The 20,586-nt window shown below is 51.5% G+C and overlaps 3 protein-coding genes across 10 annotated transcripts; all 3 read left to right on the forward strand.

Annotated features, from left to right (window-relative positions):
• The first annotated feature begins 114 nt into the window (after positions 1 to 114).
• Positions 115 to 2,599, forward strand: LOC117437351 (loricrin-like). Its single transcript, XM_034071602.1, has 4 exons — positions 115 to 358; positions 527 to 682; positions 1,010 to 1,879; positions 2,070 to 2,599. The coding sequence occupies exons 1-4, from the start codon at positions 211 to 213 to the stop codon at positions 2,597 to 2,599; spliced, it is 1,704 nt and encodes a 567-aa protein (XP_033927493.1). The 5' UTR covers positions 115 to 210.
• On the forward strand, positions 2,397 to 8,578 carry LOC117437340 (uncharacterized). Of its 8 annotated transcripts, XM_034071576.1 has the most exons (6): positions 2,397 to 2,647; positions 2,954 to 3,064; positions 3,206 to 3,550; positions 3,749 to 3,757; positions 3,917 to 3,973; positions 7,643 to 8,578. In XM_034071576.1, exons 2-6 carry the CDS (start codon positions 3,044 to 3,046, stop codon positions 8,525 to 8,527), a joined length of 1,317 nt encoding a protein of 438 aa, XP_033927467.1. In that variant the 5' UTR covers positions 2,397 to 2,647; positions 2,954 to 3,043; the 3' UTR covers positions 8,528 to 8,578. The 8 variants fall into 8 exon arrangements, with proteins under 8 accessions (XP_033927467.1, XP_033927466.1, XP_033927468.1 ...); XM_034071575.1 differs by having other exon boundaries at positions 2,954 to 3,550; XM_034071577.1 differs by lacking the exon at positions 2,397 to 2,647 and having other exon boundaries at positions 2,656 to 3,064.
• Positions 5,352 to 8,578, forward strand: LOC117437341 (uncharacterized). The gene is made up of 5 exons (XM_034071582.1): positions 5,352 to 5,389; positions 5,600 to 6,082; positions 6,353 to 6,754; positions 6,866 to 7,345; positions 7,538 to 8,578. Exons 2-4 carry the CDS (start codon positions 5,757 to 5,759, stop codon positions 7,224 to 7,226), a joined length of 1,089 nt encoding a protein of 362 aa, XP_033927473.1. The 5' UTR covers positions 5,352 to 5,389; positions 5,600 to 5,756; the 3' UTR covers positions 7,227 to 7,345; positions 7,538 to 8,578.
• Positions 8,579 to 20,586: the final 12,008 nt, after the last annotated feature.

Raw genomic sequence — 20,586 nt, forward strand, 5'->3', positions numbered from 1 at the left:
TGTATTTCAGGAGGAAGCTCAGGTCATGGAGGATGCATCTCTGGAGGTAGAGGAGGAGGCAGCTCAGGTATGGGCAGCTGCAGCTCTGGAGGTGGCAGCTCTGGAGGTGGCTCAGGATATGGAGGAGGAAGCTCCGGTCATGGAGGCTCCAGCTATGGAGGTTGGGCCTCAAGCTCTGGCAGTGGCATATGCAGTCCCCATGGTGGGGGAATGAGCTCTGGTGGTGGCAGCAGCTCTGGCAGAAGAGGTTCCATCTCTGGAGGTGGAGGAGGCGGCTCAGGTATGGGCAGCTCCAGCTCTGGAGGTGGCAGCTCTGGAGGTGGCTCAGGATATGGAGGAGGAAGCTCCGGTCATGGAGGCTCCAGCTCTGGAGGCTGGGGCTCCAGCTCTGGCAGTGGTGGTTGCATTGGTGGTGGTAGCTCAGGATATGGAGGAGGCAGCTCTGGTATGGGCAGCTCCAGCTCTGGAGGTGGCAGCTCTGGAGGTGGCTCAGTGTATGGAGGAGGAGGAAGCTCCGGTCATGGAGGCTCCAGCTCTGGCAGTGGCAGTTGCGTTGGTGAAGGTGGCTCAAGTTATGGAGGAGGAGGAAGCTCTGGCAGAAGAGGATCCATCTCTGGAGGTGGAGGAGGCGGCTCAGGTATGGGCAGCTCCAGCTCTGGAAGTGGCAGCACTGGAGGTTGGGGCACCAGCTCTGGCAGTGGCAGATGCAGTCCCCATGGTGGGGGAATGAGCTCTGGTGGTGGCAGCAGCTCTGGCAGGAGAGGATCCATCTCTGGTGGTGGAGGAGGCGGCTTAGGTATGGGCAGCTCCAGCTCTGGAGGTGGCAGTTCTGGAGGTGGCTCAGGATATGGAGGAGGAAGCTCCGGTCATGGAGGCTCCAGCTCTGGCAGTAGCAGTTGCGTTGGTGAAGGTGGCTCAAGTTATGGAGGAGGAAGAAGCTCTGGCAGAAGAGGATCCATCTCTGGAGGTGGAGGAGGTGGCTCAGGTATGGGAAGCTCCAGCTCTGGAGGCTCCAGCTCTGGCAGTGGTGGTTGCATTGGTGGTGGTAGCTCAGGATATGGAGGAAGCAGCTCAGGTATGGGCAGCTCCACCTCTGGAGGTGGCAGCTCTGGAGGTGGCTCAGGATATGGGGGAGGCAGCTCAGGTATGGGCAGCTCCAGCTCTGGAGGTGGCAGATCTGGAGGTGGCTCAGGATATGGAGGAGGAAGCTCCGGTTATGGAGGCTCCAGCTCTGGAAGTTGGGGCTCCAGCTCTGGCAGTGGTGGTTGCATTGGTGGTGGTAGCTCAGGATATGGAGGAAGCAGCTCAGGTATGGGCAGCTCCAGCTCTGGAGGTGGCAGCTCTGGAGGTGGCTCAGGATATGGAGGAGGAAGCTCCGGTCATGGAGGCTGCAGCTCTGGAGGTTGGGCCTCAAGCTCTGGCAGTGGCATATGCAGTCCCCATGGTGGGGGAATGAGCTCTGGTCGTGGCAGCAGCTCTGGCAGAAGAGGTTCCATCTCTGGAGGTGGAGGAGGCGGCTCAGGTATGGGCAGCTCCAGCTCTGGAGGTGGCAGCTCTGGAGGTGGCTCAGGATATGGAGGAGGAAGCTCCGGTCATGGAGGCTCCAGCTCTGGAGGCTGGGGCTCCAGCTCTGGCAGTGGTGGTTGCATTGGTGGTGGTAGCTCAGGATATGGAGGAGGCAGCTCTGGTATGGGCATCTCCACCTCTGGACGTGGCAGCTCTGGAGGTGGCTCAGTGTATGGAGGAGGAGGAAGCTCCGGTCATGGAGGCTCCAGCTCTGGCAGTGGCAGTTGCGTTGGTGAAGGTGGCTCAAGTTATGGAGGAGGAGGAAGCTCTGGCAGAAGAGGATCCATCTCTGGAGGTGGAGGAGGCGGCTCAGGTATGGGCAGCTCCAGCTCTGGAAGTGGCAGCACTGGAGGTTGGGGCACCAGCTCTGGCAGTGGCAGATGCAGTCCCCATGGTGGGGGAATGAGCTCTGGTGGTGGCAGCAGCTCTGGCAGGAGAGGATCCATCTCTGGTGGTGGAGGAGGCGGCTTAGGTATGGGCAGCTCCAGCTCTGGAGGTGGCAGTTCTGGAGGTGGCTCAGGATATGGAGGAGGAAGCTCCGGTCATGGAGGCTCCAGCTCTGGCAGTAGCAGTTGCGTTGGTGAAGGTGGCTCAAGTTATGGAGGAGGAAGAAGCTCTGGCAGAAGAGGATCCATCTCTGGAGGTGGAGGAGGTGGCTCAGGTATGGGAAGCTCCAGCTCTGGAGGCTCCAGCTCTGGCAGTGGTGGTTGCATTGGTGGTGGTAGCTCAGGATATGGAGGAAGCAGCTCAGGTATGGGCAGCTCCAGCTCTGGAGGTGGCAGCTCTGGATGTGGCTCAGGATATGGAGGAAGAAGCTCCGGTCATGGAGGCTCCAGCTCTGGCAGTGGTGGTTGCGTTGGTGGAGGTGGCTCAAGTTATGGAGGAGGAGGAAGCTCTGGCAGAAGAGGATCCATCTCTGGAGGTGGAGGAGGTGGCTCTGGTATGGGAAGCTCCAGCTCTGGAGGTGGCAGCTCTGGAGGTTGGGGCTCCAGCTCTGGCAGTGGCAGATGCAGTCCCCATGGTGGGGGAATGAGCTCTGGTGGTGGCAGCAGCTCTGGCAGGAGAGGATCCATCTCTGGAGGTGGTGGAGTAGGCGGCTTAGGTATGGGAAGCTCCACCTCTGGAGGCTCCAGCTCTGGAGGCTGGAGCTCCAGCTCTGGCAGTGGTGGTTGCATTGGTGGTGGTAGCTCAGGATATGGAGGAGGCAGCTCTGGTATGGGCAGCTCCAGCTCTGGAGGTGGCAGCTCTGGAGGTGGCTCTGGATATGGAGGAGGAAGCTCCGGTCATGGAGGCTCCAGCTCTGGCAGTGGCAGATGCAGTCCCCATGGTGGGGGAATGAGTTCTGGTGGTGGCAGCAGCTCTGGCAGAAGAGGATCCATCTCTGGAGGTGGAGGAGGCGGCTCAGGTATGGGAAGTTCCAGCTCTGGAGGTGGCAGCTCAGGAGGAGGCTCAGGATTTGGAGGAGGAAGCTCCGGTCATGGAGGCTCCAGCTCTGGAGGTTGGGGCTCCAGCTCTGGCAGTGGCAGATGCAGTCCCCATGGTGGGGGAATGAGCTCTGGTGGTGGCAGCAGCTCTGGTAGGAGAGGATCCATCTCTGGATCAGGAGGAAGCTCTGGTCATGGAGGCTCCAGCTCTGGAGGCTGGGGCTCCAGCTCTGGCAGTGGTGGTTGCATTGGTGGTGGCAGCTCAGGATATGGAGGAGGCAGCTCAGGTATGGGCAGCTCCAGCTCTGGAGGTGGCAGCTCTGGAGGTGGCTCAGGGTATGGAGGAGGAGGAAGCTCCGGTCATGGAGGCTCCAGCTCTGGCAGTGGCAGTTGCGTTGGTGGAGGTGGCTCAAGTTATGGAGGAGGAGGAAGCTCTGGCAGGAGAGGATCCATCTCTGGAGGTAGCTCTGGATCAGGAGGTGTGTCAGGAGGTGGCTCAGGATACGGAGGAGGAGGCAGCTCAGGCAGAAGAGGATCCATCTCTGGAGGTGGAGGAGGAGGCGGCTCAGGTATGGGCAGCTCCAGCTCTGGAGGAGGCTCAGGATATGGAGGAGGAAGCTCCAGTCATGGAGGCTCCAGCTCTGGAGGTTGGGCCTCAAGCTCTGGCAGTGGCATATGCAGTCCCCATGGTGGGGGAATGAGCTCTGGTGGTGGCAGCAGCTCTGGCAGGAGAGGATCCATCTCTGGTGGTGGAGGAGGCGGCTCAGGTACGGGCAGCTCCAGCTCTGGAAGTGGCAGCTCTGGAGGTTGGGGCTCCAGCTCTGGCAGTGGCAGATGCAGTCCCCATGGTGGGGGAATGAGCTCTGGTGGTGGCAGTAGCTCTGGCAGGAGAGGATCCATCTCTGGAGGTGGAGGAGGCGGCTCAGGTATGGGCAGCTCCAGCTCTGGAAGTGGCAGCTCTGGAGGTGGCTCAGGATATGGAGGAGGAAGCTCCGGTCATGGAGGCTCCAGCTCTGGAGACTGGGGCTCCAGCTCTGGCAGTGGTGGTTGCATTGGTGGTGGTAGCTCAGGATATGGAGGAGGCAGCTCAGGTATGGGCAGCTCCAGCTCTGGAGGTGGCAGCTCTGGAGGTGGCTCAGGATATGGAGGAGGAAGCTCCGGTCATGGGGGCTCCAGCTCTGGCAGTGGCGGTTACGTTGGTGGAGGTGGCTCAAGTTATGGAGAAGGAGGAAGCTCTGGCAGGAGAGGATCCATCTCTGGAGGTGGAGGAGGCAGCTCAGGTATGGGAAGCTCCAGCTCTGGAAGTGGCAGCTCTGGAAGTTGGGGCTCCAGCTCTGGCAGTGGCAGATGCAGTCCCCATGGTGGGGGAATGAGCTCTGGTGGTGGCAGTAGCTCTGGCAGGAGAGGATCTATCTCTGGAGGTGGAGGAGGCGGCTCAGGTATGGGAAGCTCCAGCTCTGGAGGTGGCAGCTCTGGAGGTGGCTCAGGATATGGAGGAGGAAGCTCCGGTCATGGAGGCTCCAGCTCTGGAGACTGGGGCTCCAGCTCTGGCAGTGGTGGTTGCATTGGTGGTGGTAGCTCAGGATATGGAGGAGGCAGCTCAGGTATGGGCAGCTCCAGCTCTGGAGGTGGCAGCTCTGGAGGTGGCTCAGGATATGGAGGAGGAAGCTCCGGTCATGGGGGCTCCAGCTCTGGCAGTGGCGGTTACGTTGGTGGAGGTGGCTCAAGTTATGGAGAAGGAGGAAGCTCTGGCAGGAGAGGATCCATCTCTGGAGGTGGAGGAGGCAGCTCAGGTATGGGAAGCTCCAGCTCTGGAAGTGGCAGCACTGGAGGTTGGGGCTCCAGCTCTGGCAGTGGCAGATGCAGTCCCCATGGTGGGGGAATGAGCTCTGGTGGTGGCAGCAGCTCTGGCAGGAGAGGATCCATCTCTGGAGGTGGAGGAGGCGGCTCAGGTATGGGCAGCTCCAGCTCTGGAGGTGGCAGCTCTGGAGGTTGGGGCTCCAGCTCTGGCAGTGGTGGTTGCATTGGTGGTGGTAGCTCAGGATATGGAGGAGTCAGCTCTGGTATGGGCAGCTCCAGCTCTGGAGGTGGCAGCTCTGGAGGTGGCTCAGGATATGGAGGAGGAAGCTCCGGTCATGAAGGTTCCAGCTCTGGCAGTGGCGGTTGCGTTGGTGGAGGTGGCTCAAGTTATGGAGGAGGAGGAAGCTCTGGCAGAAGAGGATCCATCTCTGGAGGTGGAGGAGGCGGCTCAGGTATGAGCAGCTCCAGCTCTGGAGGAGGCTCAGGATATGGAGGAGGAATCTCTGGTCATGGGGGCTCCAGCTCTGGAGGTTGGGGCTCCAGCTCTGGCAGTGCCAGATGCAGTCCCCATGGTGGGGGAATGAGCTCTGGTGGTGGCAGCAGCTCTGGCAGAAGAGGATCCATCTCTGGAGGTGGAGGAGGCAGCTCAGGTATGGGAAGCTCCAGCTCTAGAAGTGGCAGCTCTGGAGGTGGCTCAGGATATGGAGGAGGAAGCTCCGGTCATGGAGGCTCCAGCTCTGGAGGCTGGGGCTCCAGCTCTGGCAGTGGCAGTTGCGTTGGTGGAGGTGGCTCAAGTTATGGAGGAGGAGGAAGCTCTGGCAGAAGAGGATCCATCTCTGGAGGTGGAGGAGGCGGCTCAGGTATGGGCAGCTCCAGCTCTGGAGGAGGCTCAGGATATGGAGGAGGAATCTCTGGTCATGGGGGCTCCAGCTCTGGAGTTTGGGGCTCCAGCTCTGGCAGTGGCAGATGCAGTCCCCATGGTGGGGGAATGAGCTCTGGTGGTGGCAGCAGCTCTGGCAGAAGAGGATCCATCTCTGGAGGTGGAGGAGGCAGCTCAGGTATGGGAAGCTCCAGCTCTGGAAGTGGCAGCTCTGGAGGTGGCTCAGGATATGGAGGAGGAAGCTCCGGTCATGGAGGCTCCAGCTCTGGAGGCTGGGGCTCCAGCTCTGGCAGTGGCAGTTGCGTTGGTGGAGGTGGCTCAAGTTATGGAGGAGGAGGAAGCTCTGGCAGAAGAGGATCCATCTCTGGAGGTGGAGGAGGTGGCTCTGGTATGGGAAGCTCCAGCTCTGGAGGTGGCAGCTCTGGAGGTTGGGGCTCCAGCTCTGGCAGTGGCAGATGCAGTCCCCATGGTGGGGGAATGAGCTCTGGTGGTGGCAGCAGCTCTGGCAGGAGAGGATCTATCTCTGGAGGTGGAGGAGGCGGCTCAGGTATGGGAAGCTCCAGCTCTGGAGGTGGTAGCTCTGGAGGTTGGGGCTCCAGCTCTGGCAGTGGTGGTTGCATTGGTGGTGGTAGCTCAGGATATGGAGGAGGCAGCTCTGGTATGGGCAGCTCCAGCTCTGGAGGTGGCAGCTCTGGAGGTGGCTCTGGATATGGAGGAGGAAGCTCCGGTCATGGAGGTTCCAGCTCTGGCAGTGGCGGTTGCGTTGGTGGAGGTGGCTCAAGTTATGGAGGAGAAGGAAGCTCTGGCAGAAGAGGATCCATCTCTGGAGGTGGAGGAGGCGGCTCAGGTATGGGCAGCTCCAGCTCTGGAGGAGGCTCAGGATATGGAGGAGGAATCTCTGGTCATGGGGGCTCCAGCTCTGGAGGTTGGGGCTCCAGCTCTGGCAGTGGCAGATGCAGTCCCCATGGTGGGGGAATGAGCTCTGGTGGTGGCAGCAGCTCTGGCAGAAGAGGATCCATCTCTGGAGGTGGAGGAGGCGGCTCAGGTATGGGCAGCTCCAGCTCTGGAGGTGGCAGCTCTGGAGGTTGGGGCTCCAGCTCTGGCAGTGGTGGTTGCATTGGTGGTGGTAGCTCAGGATATGGAGGAGGCAGCTCTGGTATGGGCAGCTCCAGCTCTGGAGGTGGCAGCTCTGGAGGTGGCTCAGGATATGGAGGAGGAAGCTCCGGTCATGGAGGCTCCAGCTCTGGAGGCTGGGGCTCCAGCTCTGGCAGTGGCAGTTGCGTTGGTGGAGGTGGCTCAAGTTATGGAGGAGGAGGAAGCTCTGGCAGAAGAGGATCCATCTCTGGAGGTGGAGGAGGTGGCTCTGGTATGGGAAGCTCCAGCTCTGGAGGTGGCAGCTCTGGAGGTTGGGGCTCCAGCTCTGGCAGTGGCAGATGCAGTCCCCATGGTGGGGGAATGAGCTCTGGTGGTGGCAGCAGCTCTGGCAGGAGAGGATCTATCTCTGGAGGTGGAGGAGGCGGCTCAGGTATGGGAAGCTCCAGCTCTGGAGGTGGTAGCTCTGGAGGTTGGGGCTCCAGCTCTGGCAGTGGTGGTTGCATTGGTGGTGGTAGCTCAGGATATGGAGGAGGCAGCTCTGGTATGGGCAGCTCCAGCTCTGGAGGTGGCAGCTCTGGAGGTGGCTCAGTGTATGGAGGAGGAGGAAGCTCCGGTCATGGGGGCTCCAGCTCTGGCAGTGGTGGTTACGTTGGTGGAGGTGGCTCAAGTTATGGAGGAGGAGGAAGCTCTGGCAGAAGAGGATCCATCTCTGGAGGTGGAGGAGGTGGCTCTGGTATGGGAAGCTCCAGCTCTGGAGGTGGCAGCTCTGGAGGTTGGGGCTCCAGCTCTGGCAGTGGCAGATGCAGTCCCCATGGTGGGGGAATGAGCTCTGGTGGTGGCAGCAGCTCTGGTAGGAGAGGATCCATCTCTGGATCAGGAGGAAGCTCCGGTCATGGAGGCTCCAGCTCTGGAGGTTTTGGCGCCAGCTCTGGTAGTGGTGGTCGCATTGGTGGTGGTAGCTCTGGGTCAGGAGGTATCTCAGGAGGCGGTTCAGGATATGGAGGTGGCAGCTCTGGAGGAGGATCGGGATTTGGAGGGGGAAGCTCAGGTCATGGAGGTTCCAGCTCTGGAGGTTGGGGCTCCAGCTCTGGCAGTGGCTGTTGCACTGAGGGAGGATACGGAGGAGGCTCAAGTTATGGAATTGGAGGCAGCTCAAGCAGTGGAGGCTCCGTCTGTTGTGGCGGAGGAGCTTCAGTCTATGGAGGAGGTGGAAGCTCAGGCAGTGAATGCTCCATCTCAGGAGGTGGTGGGAGCTCTGGGTCAGGAGGTGGGGTGTCGAGCTGTGGAGGTATCTGTGGCTCTGGCAGTGGAGGGTATGGCTCTGGAGGTTGGGAATCCAGCTCAGGGGGTGTCTATGGTTCTGACAGTGAAGGTTATGGCTCTTCCTTTGGTGCTTCCTCTGGAGGGGAAGGGGGTTATGGTGTGGGCAGCTGTGGAGATGGGACTCCCGAAGGAGGGTGTCCTTCCCGAAGGCGGGTTTACTGGTCTGTCTTTGGAAGTGGATCTGATTCTTCTGGAGATGCACCCCAAAACTGATATTTCCATGCCAAAATCTGCCAGAAGAGGGATGGAAGAAGACATTGATCTCACCTTTGAGGCAATGGTTTCTTCTCCATCACTGAGTCACTGCTTCTCTGAATGGGTCACACATAATCCTGAGCTCTCCTCTTCCTCCACAGCCATTCTCCAACCATACACCCCGGGTCTAGGGCATGGTTGTGATGGTTGCTCTTGTTTCTTCAAGTGTTCTCTGAGCCCTTGAGCTCAGCTCTTTGGAACTTTTGTCTTTGGCAACTAAAAGCTTGAAACCCTGTTTGTGGTGTGTGTATTGGTCTATGGGAGGGTGCGACCCTGATGTCTATGATGAGGACAACTCATTGATTGACTATGATTGGAGAACTCTGACTGGATAAAGCAGCTTGTGGAGATCTGACCCAACATTGAGAAAATACCAGTGATACAGTGGAAGAAGCTGCTTACGAATGAATGTGTGTTGGGTAAGTCCATCTGCTGAACCAGGATGTGTGGCTACACCTTGGGTCCACCATTGCCTCCAGGAGTCACTCATTCAATAACCAGGGGACAGAATTGTCCATGTAGATTTTGCTCTCATTGCACTTGCAGTGGAAGAAAAGAGCAGAAACTCCATGAACAACATCTCCTTATCTCCCTTCTAGTCCTATCTTTCCCTCCTGCGATCCCCAGTCACACTTGGGTCATATGTACCCACATAAGCATTTTTTGGGCAACAACTTATTCAATTATCACTTCTATGCAGAGGAAGGAAGACTTTTTCTACATTTCTCACAGAACTTCCTTAAAGTCATAGAATCATGGAATGGTTTGGGTTGGGAGGGACCTGAAAGCTCATCCAGCTCTGACCCCTGCCATGGGCAGGGACATCTTCCACTAGAGCAGCTTGCTCCAAGCCACATCCAACATTGAACACTGCCAGGGATGGGGCATCCTCACTGAGGTTTAGGGCTACCCCATTTCTTCTGATACAGACATGAATGAAGGAACTGATCTGATGTCTGACACTGAAAATTTGACAGGCATTGGTAAGGAACCCAACCATGAAGAGTCCTGGGGGTGGCAGCCAGTAGGGAGGGAGATCCTCCTGTTGCTGGGAAATCCTCTGGGGCGACCCATTTGCAAATGGCTATAGAGCCATGAAAACAACTGGAGAAGGTTGATGGGGAGCACAAAGGGCTAAATGAAACATTCAGAGCATAGTCTGGGAGCAGTTGTGAGTGCCCTGCATGTAGGGAGGTCCAGACACTGTGTTTGAGGCCAATCTATCACCACCATGGAGAGTCAGCTGCAGCAGTGAACTGTGATGTTAGCAAACCCTTCTGAGATGAGCCCGTGTTTGCATCTGCTCTGGCTCATGTCCCACAGGTTCAATGTGTGGGTGCTATGAGTCTACCTGGGCTTGTGAAACGCTGTGTAGAGCTGCCCTCCAGCAGCTGAGGCCGGTTGTTCACCCTGCTGGTGGCTGCTCCTACTTTGCTCACTGAACCAGCCCCATTCCTCAGGATCCAAGTGATAAACCAGCTGCATCGTCACCACCCCACTTCTTATCTGAGACATTGGGTAAGGCTTTTCCATCGAGACAAAGCCTCTCCTCTCACAGTAAGAAGTGGAAGCTGTGGAATTCTGCATACTACCAAGTATATATATATATATATATATATATATATTATACTTGCACTGATTAATTCTGTAGACAGGGTGCCTAGGGCATCTCATCTCTAGAAGAAATAAAGAGTTAATATGAACATCGTGATCGGGTCTGTGGGTGTTTTACTGATCTACTTTATAGAGTAAAGGGGTGGAAAGGAAGGAGGTGGAGTCAGCCAAGAGAAATGGGCCCTTGTGGAGGCGACTCAAAAGACCTCATTTGTGCCTCTACCTTCAGATGGGATGAAACACCCATTGGAGATCAGACAAACCAACTGTTTCGGTTGACTACAACGGGAGCCTGGGAGACCAGCTTAGAAAAGAGATTGCAAACCCCCAGCTTGTACAGGGGCTTGATCAGCATTTCCACTGAGTTGTTTTAACTACTGTTTACACGCTGGTAGTACCTAGCCTGAAGCGCCGGGCTAATTTAGTGAAGGAATGGTTTGGATGGGTATATCAAAACCTGTTCTGCTTGTCAGCTAAGCTATAATGATACCTCCGGTTTCTTGAGATGAGTGTTCTGGCACCTTCCATATGAAATCATCTCTGGTTTAGTAGCAGGATTTCAGTTGTCTGGAAATCTGTTAGCTATTGTGGTTCCTTTCCTTTGGCAGCTCTTTGGTCCAACTCCTGCTAGCATCTGCAAGGAGCTCTGCTCAGACCAAAACCAAGCTGCAGGTCTTTGGACCATCCAGATCTGAGCTGGGATGATCAAGCAGATGACTTTCTTCCCACCACAACAGCACACGCAATATGTGGAAAGGGGCTCAAGAGGTGCAGTGTCTGTGTGGAACATCCACCGCTGACTTCTCATTGACTCAATGTGAAGTTACATATATCAGTTAGATACTGCATTTCTGATGGAAAATGACACCAAAATGACTGCATGAGGGGACACTTTGATTTTTGAGTTTTGGGGGCTGAGAAAAAGAAGGTCCTATAATGGGGTCTTCAGATTAATATCTTGGGGCGTGTTTTATCAGTTATCACACCATAAACATGCTCAGGTGTAATGCTGAAAGGTGTCTACTGACCCCCTGTACCTAGGCACAGCTTGAGCCTCCAAGGGTATTGACAGGATGAGCAAGATTTCAGGTAGGACATAAGGACACCAACGTGGTGAAGAAGATGAAGTAGACCAGTTGTCCTTAAAACTGGGAGTAACTCGCTATCTCAGTGTTGTTTTTCTGGCACAGCTGCATTATTGGATGCACACATGTTTTACAAAATATCCCAGGCTCATAGTCAACCTCAAGAGCACAAATCCATATGAAATCCCACCTTTCTGCAAGGCCTGAGGGCCCTGTTGGTTACATGCTGTCAAGGTTTCTAAATATTACCCTCTATAGGTGTGAGCCAGCTCTTGCTGGTGGCATCCAGAGAGGTTTCTGGGTGTTGAACTGGGTGTGAACAGGCTCATGTCACCACCAAGAACCGAAGCAAGAGACCAAGATGTGTTAGATACCACCACCTAGTGGGTGAAAACAGGAGTGCCATAGTGAGTGGTGGTGAGCTGGTCTTTGCGCCAGTACCCCCAGTTTCAGTCTGACTGGTGGAGCTTGGGGCTTGAGCCCTCTTTGCTGTATGGATGTGGCCTGAACAAGAAGTTGTCCTGATTTACTTCACCAAGAAGCTGTGAAATCAGTGAGGGCTGCATTGTAGTACCATAAAAACTTGGGGGCCTCCAATTTTTGGGCCTCCTTCCAAAATTCCTGGTGATTAGAAGTGAATTAATGAGCTGTGATTACCCCGGGAGCTACTCCCCTGGTGCCCACATGCACGTACAACCCTCTCTCTCCTGACATGGAGAGGCAGCAAACGCAATTACTCAGACTTGAATGCCCCGAGTTCCATCAAATGGAAGTGTGGGGAGAAGATCTGGTGTATTTTAAACCTGGACACTCTGCATTGTCAAACAATACACAGAAGCTGTATCTCCTGTGGCAAGTTAGAGATGAGATGAAGTCAGGAGAGGAAGGCAGAGCTGACCTCATGGTCCTCCAAGCTACAGCCCGAGCTGAGCAGTTGAGAACAGCCCAAGGGTTGCATCTGGTGGCATCATCTGCCTTTTGGGGACTCAGGGTCGCCAGGGGACATCTGGACTCAGAGATGAGGTGGATCTGGATGGACGAACCTCTCACCGTGTCCGGGGGTGTGAAAACCCCAGTGCAGAAGTTTTACTTATCAAAGTGTACCTATGGGAGGAAAACTCTTGAAACCCTCCATGACCCTGTGGGCTCCATCTACAGTGAGGAAACCAAAGCTCTGAGCTCAGTCTGGTTGCTGGAAAGGAGCCCAATTGCAGGACCAGGCAGAGTGCCCTGAGGTCATCCACTTGTGCTCAGAAGCAGCATGGAACCTCCTCATGGGGCTGTGCAGATGCATCAGGGGGGTGCGGTGGGAGACCAAGGAGAGACAAATGGGAAGCACAAAGTGAAGACAGAGTCAGAGCAGCTCCAGGCCAAGTGCCCTCCTCCTGGGCTCCAATCCTGCTCTTCCAGCTGGGATTGTCATGGGCTCTGCCTGTATTTAAGCAGCCAAGTGAGACACCCAGGACTTCAATCATTCCTGCTCTTCTGTGTGTAGGTGTAATTGATAGTGCTGTCAAGAACCTGCAATTAAGTCGGTTGTCTTTCCAGCTACTTCATAGCATCAATTATCTCTCTTGCTGGGCTAAGGGCAAGCTGTTCCAGTGTAGAACATTTGCAAATAATGAGGTACAAGAAAACCTTTGGCATCAGCTGCTCTTGGAGACAGCGAGGTTTCTGGTAACCAGTTTTGGTTTTCATCAGCCTTCTTGTGAAAGGTGATGGGAAAAGGCCTCCAATGAGCCCCAGGAGAGACAAAAAAGTGATGAAAAAATCCCAGCAAAAACAATGAAAGAAACGGGCACGGGAAGGACTAATCCATTTCTTGGGAATCTGAAACACCCAAATGTTTGACTGCCAAGAAAACACCGACCAACCTTCGAGCCTGTTGACAAAGTTAAGGATGGGTTCAATGCAATAGCAGGGGAAAACTGTTCCTTTCAGATCATCTGAAATGAAAACCCTTCCCCTTTCTGCTCTGAAAGACAAGCTGGAGAGCAGCCACAAGGACAGAGATGGAATCTTGGCTCTGCCTCTGAGGCATTGTGAGGCTCTCAGCAGCTCTATTAAACTTATCAGCCTTTTCTTCCCTGTCTGTCAAGCAATTCCAATAAATCTCTTTTATTTGCCTTGAGGTATCCCAAGGGTTTTAATTACAAGCTCAAACACAAAGGAGAGCAACAGAGAGTAGCCATAGAGCTGCTGTGTTAAGAAGGTATTTTTGGATGCTGGATGCTGGTTGCTGGTGCATTCACAATCTGCACACCACAGTTTCCAACTAAATGACTCATAAGCTGACAGTTCACAGGCTTGGGGCTGAGTTGCTTCTTTTCTAAGCTATTTATCACGTTTTCCACAGGAGTCTCATTTTTCAATGTGTTCTATGCAGTCAAAGCCAAAAACTTCATAAGAAGGTACAGACACTCTACTTTTTCTTCCCCCTAAAAGTTGAGCATCCACATCTGAGCTGGTCATTTTAGACTTCCTTGGACTCAAGAAGAGAGGAAAGGCTCTCTGGAGAGCAGTATCTCATGTCTGTCTCACCAGAAAGAGATTGAAGAGCTGAGTTTTGTGGTCCAGAGAAGGCAGTTTAACCTAGAAAATGTGAAGAAGCAGGTAATATTGATCATATCTACTCACTGGGTCCTAGATGTGAGATCCCAAATCATGTTTCCTACATCCCTGTGGCATTCATTTCTTTCACCTTTATCAAGGCTCACACTGGTTCCATTGGTCCAGAGAAGACGTTACCAGTGCTGAGCAAGGAGGAGAGGTTATCTGATGGCCTGTTTTCTGTTGGGTTGTTTTGATTATTGCAAGGAACTAATTGCACCAAATTAGATCATTGGATTAGTTTGGAAAGTGGTTAAAATTGCTCCAGCATGAATTCTGGCAGGACACAATGCTTCTGACACAGGTTCAAAGCATCCAATAAGTAGGATAGAATTATGACTCACCAGTAATTCGGCACCCATAGAAACTGGCATAATTTTCAGACCATCTAATTCATTATATAGTTTATAACGGGAAGTAATGGAAAACCTTAATTATTAGTTCCAATTAGAACAAAGTATTGGTATCCTCTAAACAAGACTTGAACCCAGTCTGGCAGCACAGGGACATGTGCAGCTTTTCTGTAGTGTTTCAGAATTTATATTTGATTTAACATTTTTACATATATTCTATGATTCTGTGATTTTGGCTTTCCTAAAACCAACCTGAATATTTCCCAATTTGGGACTCTCAACGGAAGCGAGAATTCCTCTTTCAAAGGCAAGGATGGCAAGAAAGAGGGAAAGGGAAAGAAAGACCCTGACAGGTCTCCTGCCTGCAAACCTCCATTTGTGATGCTGAGCAGCATGGGGATTGTGCCCTTAAGGAAGCCCAGGAGAAGCACGTTGAGCTGCAGAATGCCCTCCATAAGGCCAAGGATGAGCTGGCTTGCATGCTGAGGGATTACCAGGAGCTGCTGAATGTCAGACTTGCCCTGGATATAGAGATTGCAACGTATAAGACTCTACTGGAGGGTACAACCAGGTGTGGGCAGTGTTCAGCCCTTGGGACTTTTCAGCAAAGAAAGCTGGAAAACACTAGGAATGCAAGTGATGTGATGGATAACCTTGTGACCTTCTTCTCCTGCAGGATACACTTTGGGAGCCCTCTGAGAACATGTAGGTAAGCTCAAAGGTTTTCTTATTTATCTTATGGCATTAAACAGCCTAGTTCTGGTCTGTAGAAGGAAGAGGAAGGCTGCATCATCCCTGGGAGTGATCCAGAGTGTGTTTTCCCACAGCAGTGACCACCATCTCTGGCTGCCAACCCCATCTGGGATGTGGGTCTGGTAGAGACAACCCAGAAGATGCACTGCTCTACTGTAGCACTGCTAAAGCATCCCTACCTGAAGGTGCTGGTGCCTGCCACAGAGGACTCACTCACCTCCAGAAGCATTTCCAGCTCTGTAACAGGCACTGTAGTTCTAGTGCTCCCAGCTGCATCCCTAGGAGTGAAGAATTTAGGACCAGAGGTGGGGGCCAGAGCTCAGCCCCATCAAGCACCTATGGACTCTGCAATAGGACTCTGTGGAGAGAGCTGTGAAGAGCAGGGTAAACTCAGCTCACCCACAGGGGTTGTGTTGGCCAAGGGTGAGGATTCCAACCTCATCTCCTTGATCTGGAGCACCTGGATCTATACTTCAGCTGTGCCAGTCAGGACAACCATGATGTAAGATCTAAAGTGGAAAAATGAAAGCCCTGCTCCACTTTTAGTGGTAAAAAACCTCCTTGGCTTCACCTTACACACAAGGGAGAGGCATACAGGGTACAAGAACCTCGTAGCATCATGAAACCACATCAGAGAAACTCTGCTGGGATCACATCAAAAAAGGGACACTTAAAACATATTCCTTTTGGTTTATGACGTTTCTTTAAAGAGGTGGTGGTTGTGTTGGGACACTTCTTATTATGACTCGATTCCTGCTTCCCACCAGCCTTCTTTATTTGTCCTGATTGAGCCTTTGCTGTCTCTGGAACAAGAGGTGTGTGCAATTCAGAATCCTTTCCCTAGAGTGCTCTGGGAAGTGTGTCTGGAAATGAGCTCTCTAGGACCATTCCATCAAAGTCTATCTGATGTAACTTTAGGCAAGTCAGTGGAGCTGTCGTGGTGAGACACACGCGAGGAGGGGCAGGACTCTTTGTTCATCGTCTTGGAGCAGTTTGGTCACCCATAAGCAGGCAGGGAGGTCATAAAGGAAATCTCAGTTCCTAAAACCACCTTTCACCTTCTGTAGTCAGCATAGAGTAATTATGTCGCTTGTACTCCTATTAGTGTCCTTGCTTAGAGTCCTGACTTGCACATAAATGGCAGCACCCTCGCTTCTATCTCAGTGACTCAAGAGCTTTAAATGTTTTCCCTCTTTTCCCTTTTTTCCCAATGGATTGCACAGGGAACAAATGTGTTGCCACTTGGTTTTTAGTGTTTGCCAAGGCGGCAGAAATGCCCTATTCCTAAACTGGACAAGACATACCTGCTGATTAGAAGTCTTAACAACTGTGCAGAGGTGGCAGGGCTGCCCAGAGAGTGTCACACAGATACAGTCGTTGGTTGGTGTCAGTTATGAAGCCTTTTAATTCAACTTATTTATGCTGATTTGCACCAACTTTGTCTCCTACAAAATGCTAGTCAATGGGTGCTTGAAGATTCATAGAGAAGTTATCTCAGTCTCTTTGCATGTTTATAGCGTGTCTACCACAGAGGTGTGACGACAAAACACAGTTTATTCCTCTTCAAAATCTGCTGCAATAGGGCCGTTTATAGGGGAAAATCTCAGGAATGTGCTCTGTGGCTTCTCAGGATCATTTTAGAAATCCTATAACTACCAGTTTAGTCAAAGCAGATCAAAGGGGATATTTTCTTGTATATTTGAGCAGATTAAAAGAAGGAGCCAACAAATCAGTTACATAAATCAACCAAAAAGGACTAAAGTGTTTTGCAATTAAACTGATGAAAGCCAATAAGCAGAACAAAGAAGTGCACCATATAGAGGCACGTTGAACAGGTATGTGCTCTACAGAAGGGGAGATTCAAAGAGAAGGTCTTTCCTATCTGAAGCACTCACCATGATTCAGAACTGGAAGAGTTTTCTCTCCCACCCCCTAATTCCCTTGTGATAGGAAGTTATTTCCTGAACAAATATGGGGAGCACAAAAGAAAACAGACCTCATCTGTAATTAAGAAAGCCACAAGAAAGATTTGACAAGAAAGGAGCAGTTGAGCAGCCATAAATATTCATAAAGAGGGGTTTAAGCATCTCATCAGGGTTATGGTGTTCCCACAGAAAATAGACAATCCTATCACTTTTTGTGCAAGAGAAGAATAAGTCATGAAATGACACAGAATTGGGGTTGTTTTCTCACCTCCAAACTCCCCCCCACAACCATTTCAAGATCTGATAAGTTAACCCAGCAAGTGCTTTACTTTAAACCTGTGACCAACCCTCTGAACACCAGCCAGGCCTTTCATCAGCAATTCAGTAGCTCATCCCAAAGCTGCACAAACATGAGCTTGGGCACTAGGGCTTTAGCATAGCAAAAGGAAGAGCTTATCTCCTGCTGGCTGAGTATGCTTCTCAGGAGGACCTGACCCACCTTCCAGGGGCAATTCCTTCCTTCTGTGTGGCTGAGAGAACCTCTTCTGACCAAGAAAGCTGCTTCAGCCGGAAGGGATAAGAGCTCCTGTGGATTTATATGGAAGTTGCTGTAACCTAATAACAATGAAGTATTTTTTTCCCCTTTTCTTATCCTTTTGCTTCGGAGGGCAGTGTGATGCCATCCCAGATTCATCCCATCTTCAGGGGCCCGGATTTCCATATATCCCACATTCATTTCCACTGTGCAGTTTTGGTGGAGGAAGACATCAACATGAGAAAGATCAAACCAACCCTTTGCTTTGTTGCAAGCCTCAGCTCTACAGGCGCTCGTCACCGCACGGAGATGGGACATACGTGCACACCAGGGGACGGAGCTGTGTGATGTTGTGTGCTCTCATTTAGACTTCAAAGGGGCAAAAGAAATCTGGCGCCCAAAGGGTGGGACTAATTTCACCCAACTTTAACCATCGAGAATTGGGGCGCCTGGTCTCGTTGTCTGGTTGTCTAGACTGCCTCTGGTAGTCAATAAGAAGAGAGGCAAGTACCTCCAGAGGTGGATTCCTCCCACCCGCCTTAGCTGCCTATTTTAGGATGCAATGAATCACTGTCTGGAGATGCCTATCTCTTTCCATTAGCCATAGATGGAGTCTCAAAGATGAAATTAGAATCCATGGCTAGTTTGATGGGTGAAGGAGGGAGGAAGGTGCACCCAGGCCTGGTGTTTGATGAATTTTATGAGGAACATCCTTTGAAAATCCCAACCTTCACTTCTAATGTGGAGCAGATGTAGGCTAATGAGAGGAAAAAATACATTACCAGCTTGAATTCCCTTGGACAACTTTGCCTTTAGGCTACTAGGGAACGAGGCTGCACTAATCAAATCAACTTTTTAACATCTCATGAATGACATGGAAAAGAGTCTGTACAGCTCAAGAAACAACGTGCATAAAAACACATGGTATGACCCAATCTTCCACCTATGGAATGGTTTTAGCACAGGTAGGTTATTGCCATTGTCCTGTCTGAATGCAATGAGTTTTCTCTGGCTGCAGATAATTACAGAGATGGAGCACAGCTCTTTGAGACTATCGCATAAAACTTATTTTAAGAGCTAGTTCAGATTCATTTCCAGAGGCAACAAGCAAATTAGTGAACTTCACATGTTCTTGTAATGAATTTCATTCTCAGCAGCGCATTGAGGGAGAAGAATGCTGACAAAGGGAGAGATTGCAAGTTGTCAAAATGACTCATCAAACCCTCATCAAAATATTTTCCTTTTTTTTGCTTCCTCAGTCCTTCCCCTCCTTTTTTTCTGTGTCAAAAAGAGTCAATTTTTGCTTCAGGATACTCTCCCATTTCTCACAGTGACAAGCTGTTGATTCTGGAGTTCTTATGTACCAACAGGTGAAACACTCATTGTTCCTTGGAAAGACCAAAAAGACATTAAGTGAACCTTCTGTCTCGCTGCCTTCTCACTGGAATTCAGGAGCAACAACAGAGATTTGGCTAACACAGAAATTTAGGCAATGGATGCCCAAAATCCCTTACCTCTCAGGAAGTCAGGGGCTCTGGTGAGGCATTTTGGGACCAGCCTGCAGCAGCATGGTTGGTTCACAGACATTTAATTACAGTCTATGTTACGTTCCAGGTGTCTCCTACACAATCAACACGTCTAATGGGGTGCAGAAAGGGAGCAGTGGCACACCAGCCTTTCGTCTCACTCCTGGTCCAGGACACAGTTTTCCTATATAGAACCCATAACAATTGCCTTTTGTCCTCCTCTTTGGATTGAAACATGCATTTCACTTGTGATATACCTTTGTTTAGAGCTTAAAGGATCTGGGAAGTTACAAGCTTTAGCTTGAAGCCTCTAATATTTGTTTTAACTGATATTGCCAGTTGCGCTGGCACCCCAGTACGAACTGTGAGCCTAAAATGCTATAAACAAAGGTGTAATGTGAAAGTCATGCTGTAAATATGTTGAATTACCCCATTTGTACAGGGCAAAGGTATTACTTTACACAACTAATTCATACCACCAGCCCCTCAAACTCACGTAAGTTGCAATTAGACTTCAATTAATAGCCTTGGGAATCTCAGTTGCAGTCACGTCCTACGGTTGCACTGTGCAGGACTTCTTTTCAAGAACTTGATATTAAAAGGGTTAATGTTTTCAGGAGGTTTAGCATTGTTTTTAGAGCTTGCACAGCCTGATCTTAACTCTTGGAAAATGTACTCCGAGGGGGTTAATGCAGATGAGGGAACACAGCTACTGGGTGTCCCCAGATACTATCCTGTCATATGTAACGTGGAGACTTCTGCAAGCATCGCTCCCCTTTGGTCAGGAAAGGCTGAGGGCATTTAGTTGTTGTACTATAATGTTTCTCTTTCTCCCAAACAATTTACTCTCAAAGAGCTGAAAGAACCCTATTGTCAGTTTGGAGAAGGCCCCGAGATGGTCGGCAGATAGGTTTGCTGCCTTGTGTCTTTGGGCTGGTGATTAGGAGAGAGAGATTCACCTTGCCAATGTGAGTCAAAGCCATAGATGGGTCCAGTCTAATCCACTCATTAAGACTTCCTCTGTTGATGTAGGAAGACCAGTGCCTGTGGAGAGTGAATCACCCCAGTTCCCCTAAGCATGGACCCGAGGGCTGTTTCTCTTGGAGATGTCTCTCCATGGAGTGTCAAGGACGTGTCTGGCAAAGCCATCCAGATTTTAGCTGTCACTTCTTGAAGGAGGTGGATCTCACCAGGCTGGAACGTGCTACTGTTCCTTTTCAGTTCCCTGGTAGTTCACTACCAGAAGATGGATCACAAAGGTCTTTAATATCCAGCTTGGTAGAAGCTCCAGTATAACGAGGGCCAAAGATTTAACTGTGTCAACAGGACTTCAGGTTAAGAATCTGCAGCATTGCTCAAGTGAAAATGTGACTGACAAACCAGAAGGTAGATCTGGTAAGCAAATCGAAATATGCCACAGTTCCTGCTCTGTTTTGGAGGTGTTTCATGGTGATTAGGAGGTCAGTGTGAAATGCTACATGGGAACTGTTTTTGGGGGGGCATTTTGAGTCCTATCTAGACCCATAGCTCAGTGAATGTGCAGGTGTTTCAGGTACAGAAACAATCCATCCATCACAACACAACTTCCACCATGTTTTTTTCCATGGTTGACTTTTTTGTCTCTGGTTATTCTTCCGCGCCCAAAGATTGTAAAATTACCCCCACAAAGTGCAAGTCTGCAAAACCTGCCATCACACAGAGAACCCCATGAGACACAAAACCCCAAACGACACACTGCAAACAAATCACAAAGAGTTTCTTCAAAAATGTCTCCTAAACTATAATTAGAGTAAGTTAGGGGAACACTTCAAACCATAATATATTCTAAGCCAACTTGCAAAC

Source organism: Melopsittacus undulatus, chromosome 21, assembly GCF_012275295.1.
Source record: "Melopsittacus undulatus isolate bMelUnd1 chromosome 21, bMelUnd1.mat.Z, whole genome shotgun sequence".
Taxonomy (NCBI): Eukaryota; Metazoa; Chordata; class Aves; order Psittaciformes; family Psittaculidae; genus Melopsittacus; species Melopsittacus undulatus.

What these genes read in the sequence shown, in the direction of transcription:
- LOC117437351 (XM_034071602.1), top strand. Translation starts at nt 211, where the DNA reads ATGAGCTCTGGTGGTGGCAGCAGCTCTGGCAGAAGAGGTTCCATCTCT. An exon ending in AGGAAGCTCCGGTCATGGAG is followed by an intron (nt 359 to 526) that starts GCTCCAGCTCTG and finishes CCGGTCATGGAG; the next exon opens with GCTCCAGCTCTGGCAGTGGC. An exon ending in AGGTGGAGGAGGCGGCTCAG is followed by an intron (nt 1,880 to 2,069) that starts GTATGGGCAGCT and finishes TGGAGGTGGCAG; the next exon opens with TTCTGGAGGTGGCTCAGGAT.
- LOC117437340 (XM_034071574.1), top strand. Translation starts at nt 2,762, where the DNA reads ATGGAGGAGGCAGCTCTGGTATGGGCAGCTCCAGCTCTGGAGGTGGCA. An exon ending in TGGAGGTGGCAGCTCTGGAG is followed by an intron (nt 2,819 to 3,205) that starts GTGGCTCTGGAT and finishes CCAGCTCTGGAG; the next exon opens with GCTGGGGCTCCAGCTCTGGC. An exon ending in AGGTGGCTCAGGATATGGAG is followed by an intron (nt 3,974 to 7,642) that starts GAGGAAGCTCCG and finishes TCTCTGGATCAG; the next exon opens with GAGGAAGCTCCGGTCATGGA.
- LOC117437341 (XM_034071582.1), top strand. Translation starts at nt 5,757, where the DNA reads ATGCAGTCCCCATGGTGGGGGAATGAGCTCTGGTGGTGGCAGCAGCTC. An exon ending in GGGAAGCTCCAGCTCTGGAG is followed by an intron (nt 6,083 to 6,352) that starts GTGGCAGCTCTG and finishes CCAGCTCTGGAG; the next exon opens with GTGGCAGCTCTGGAGGTGGC. An exon ending in TGGAGGTGGCAGCTCTGGAG is followed by an intron (nt 6,755 to 6,865) that starts GTTGGGGCTCCA and finishes GCAGCTCTGGAG; the next exon opens with GTGGCTCAGGATATGGAGGA.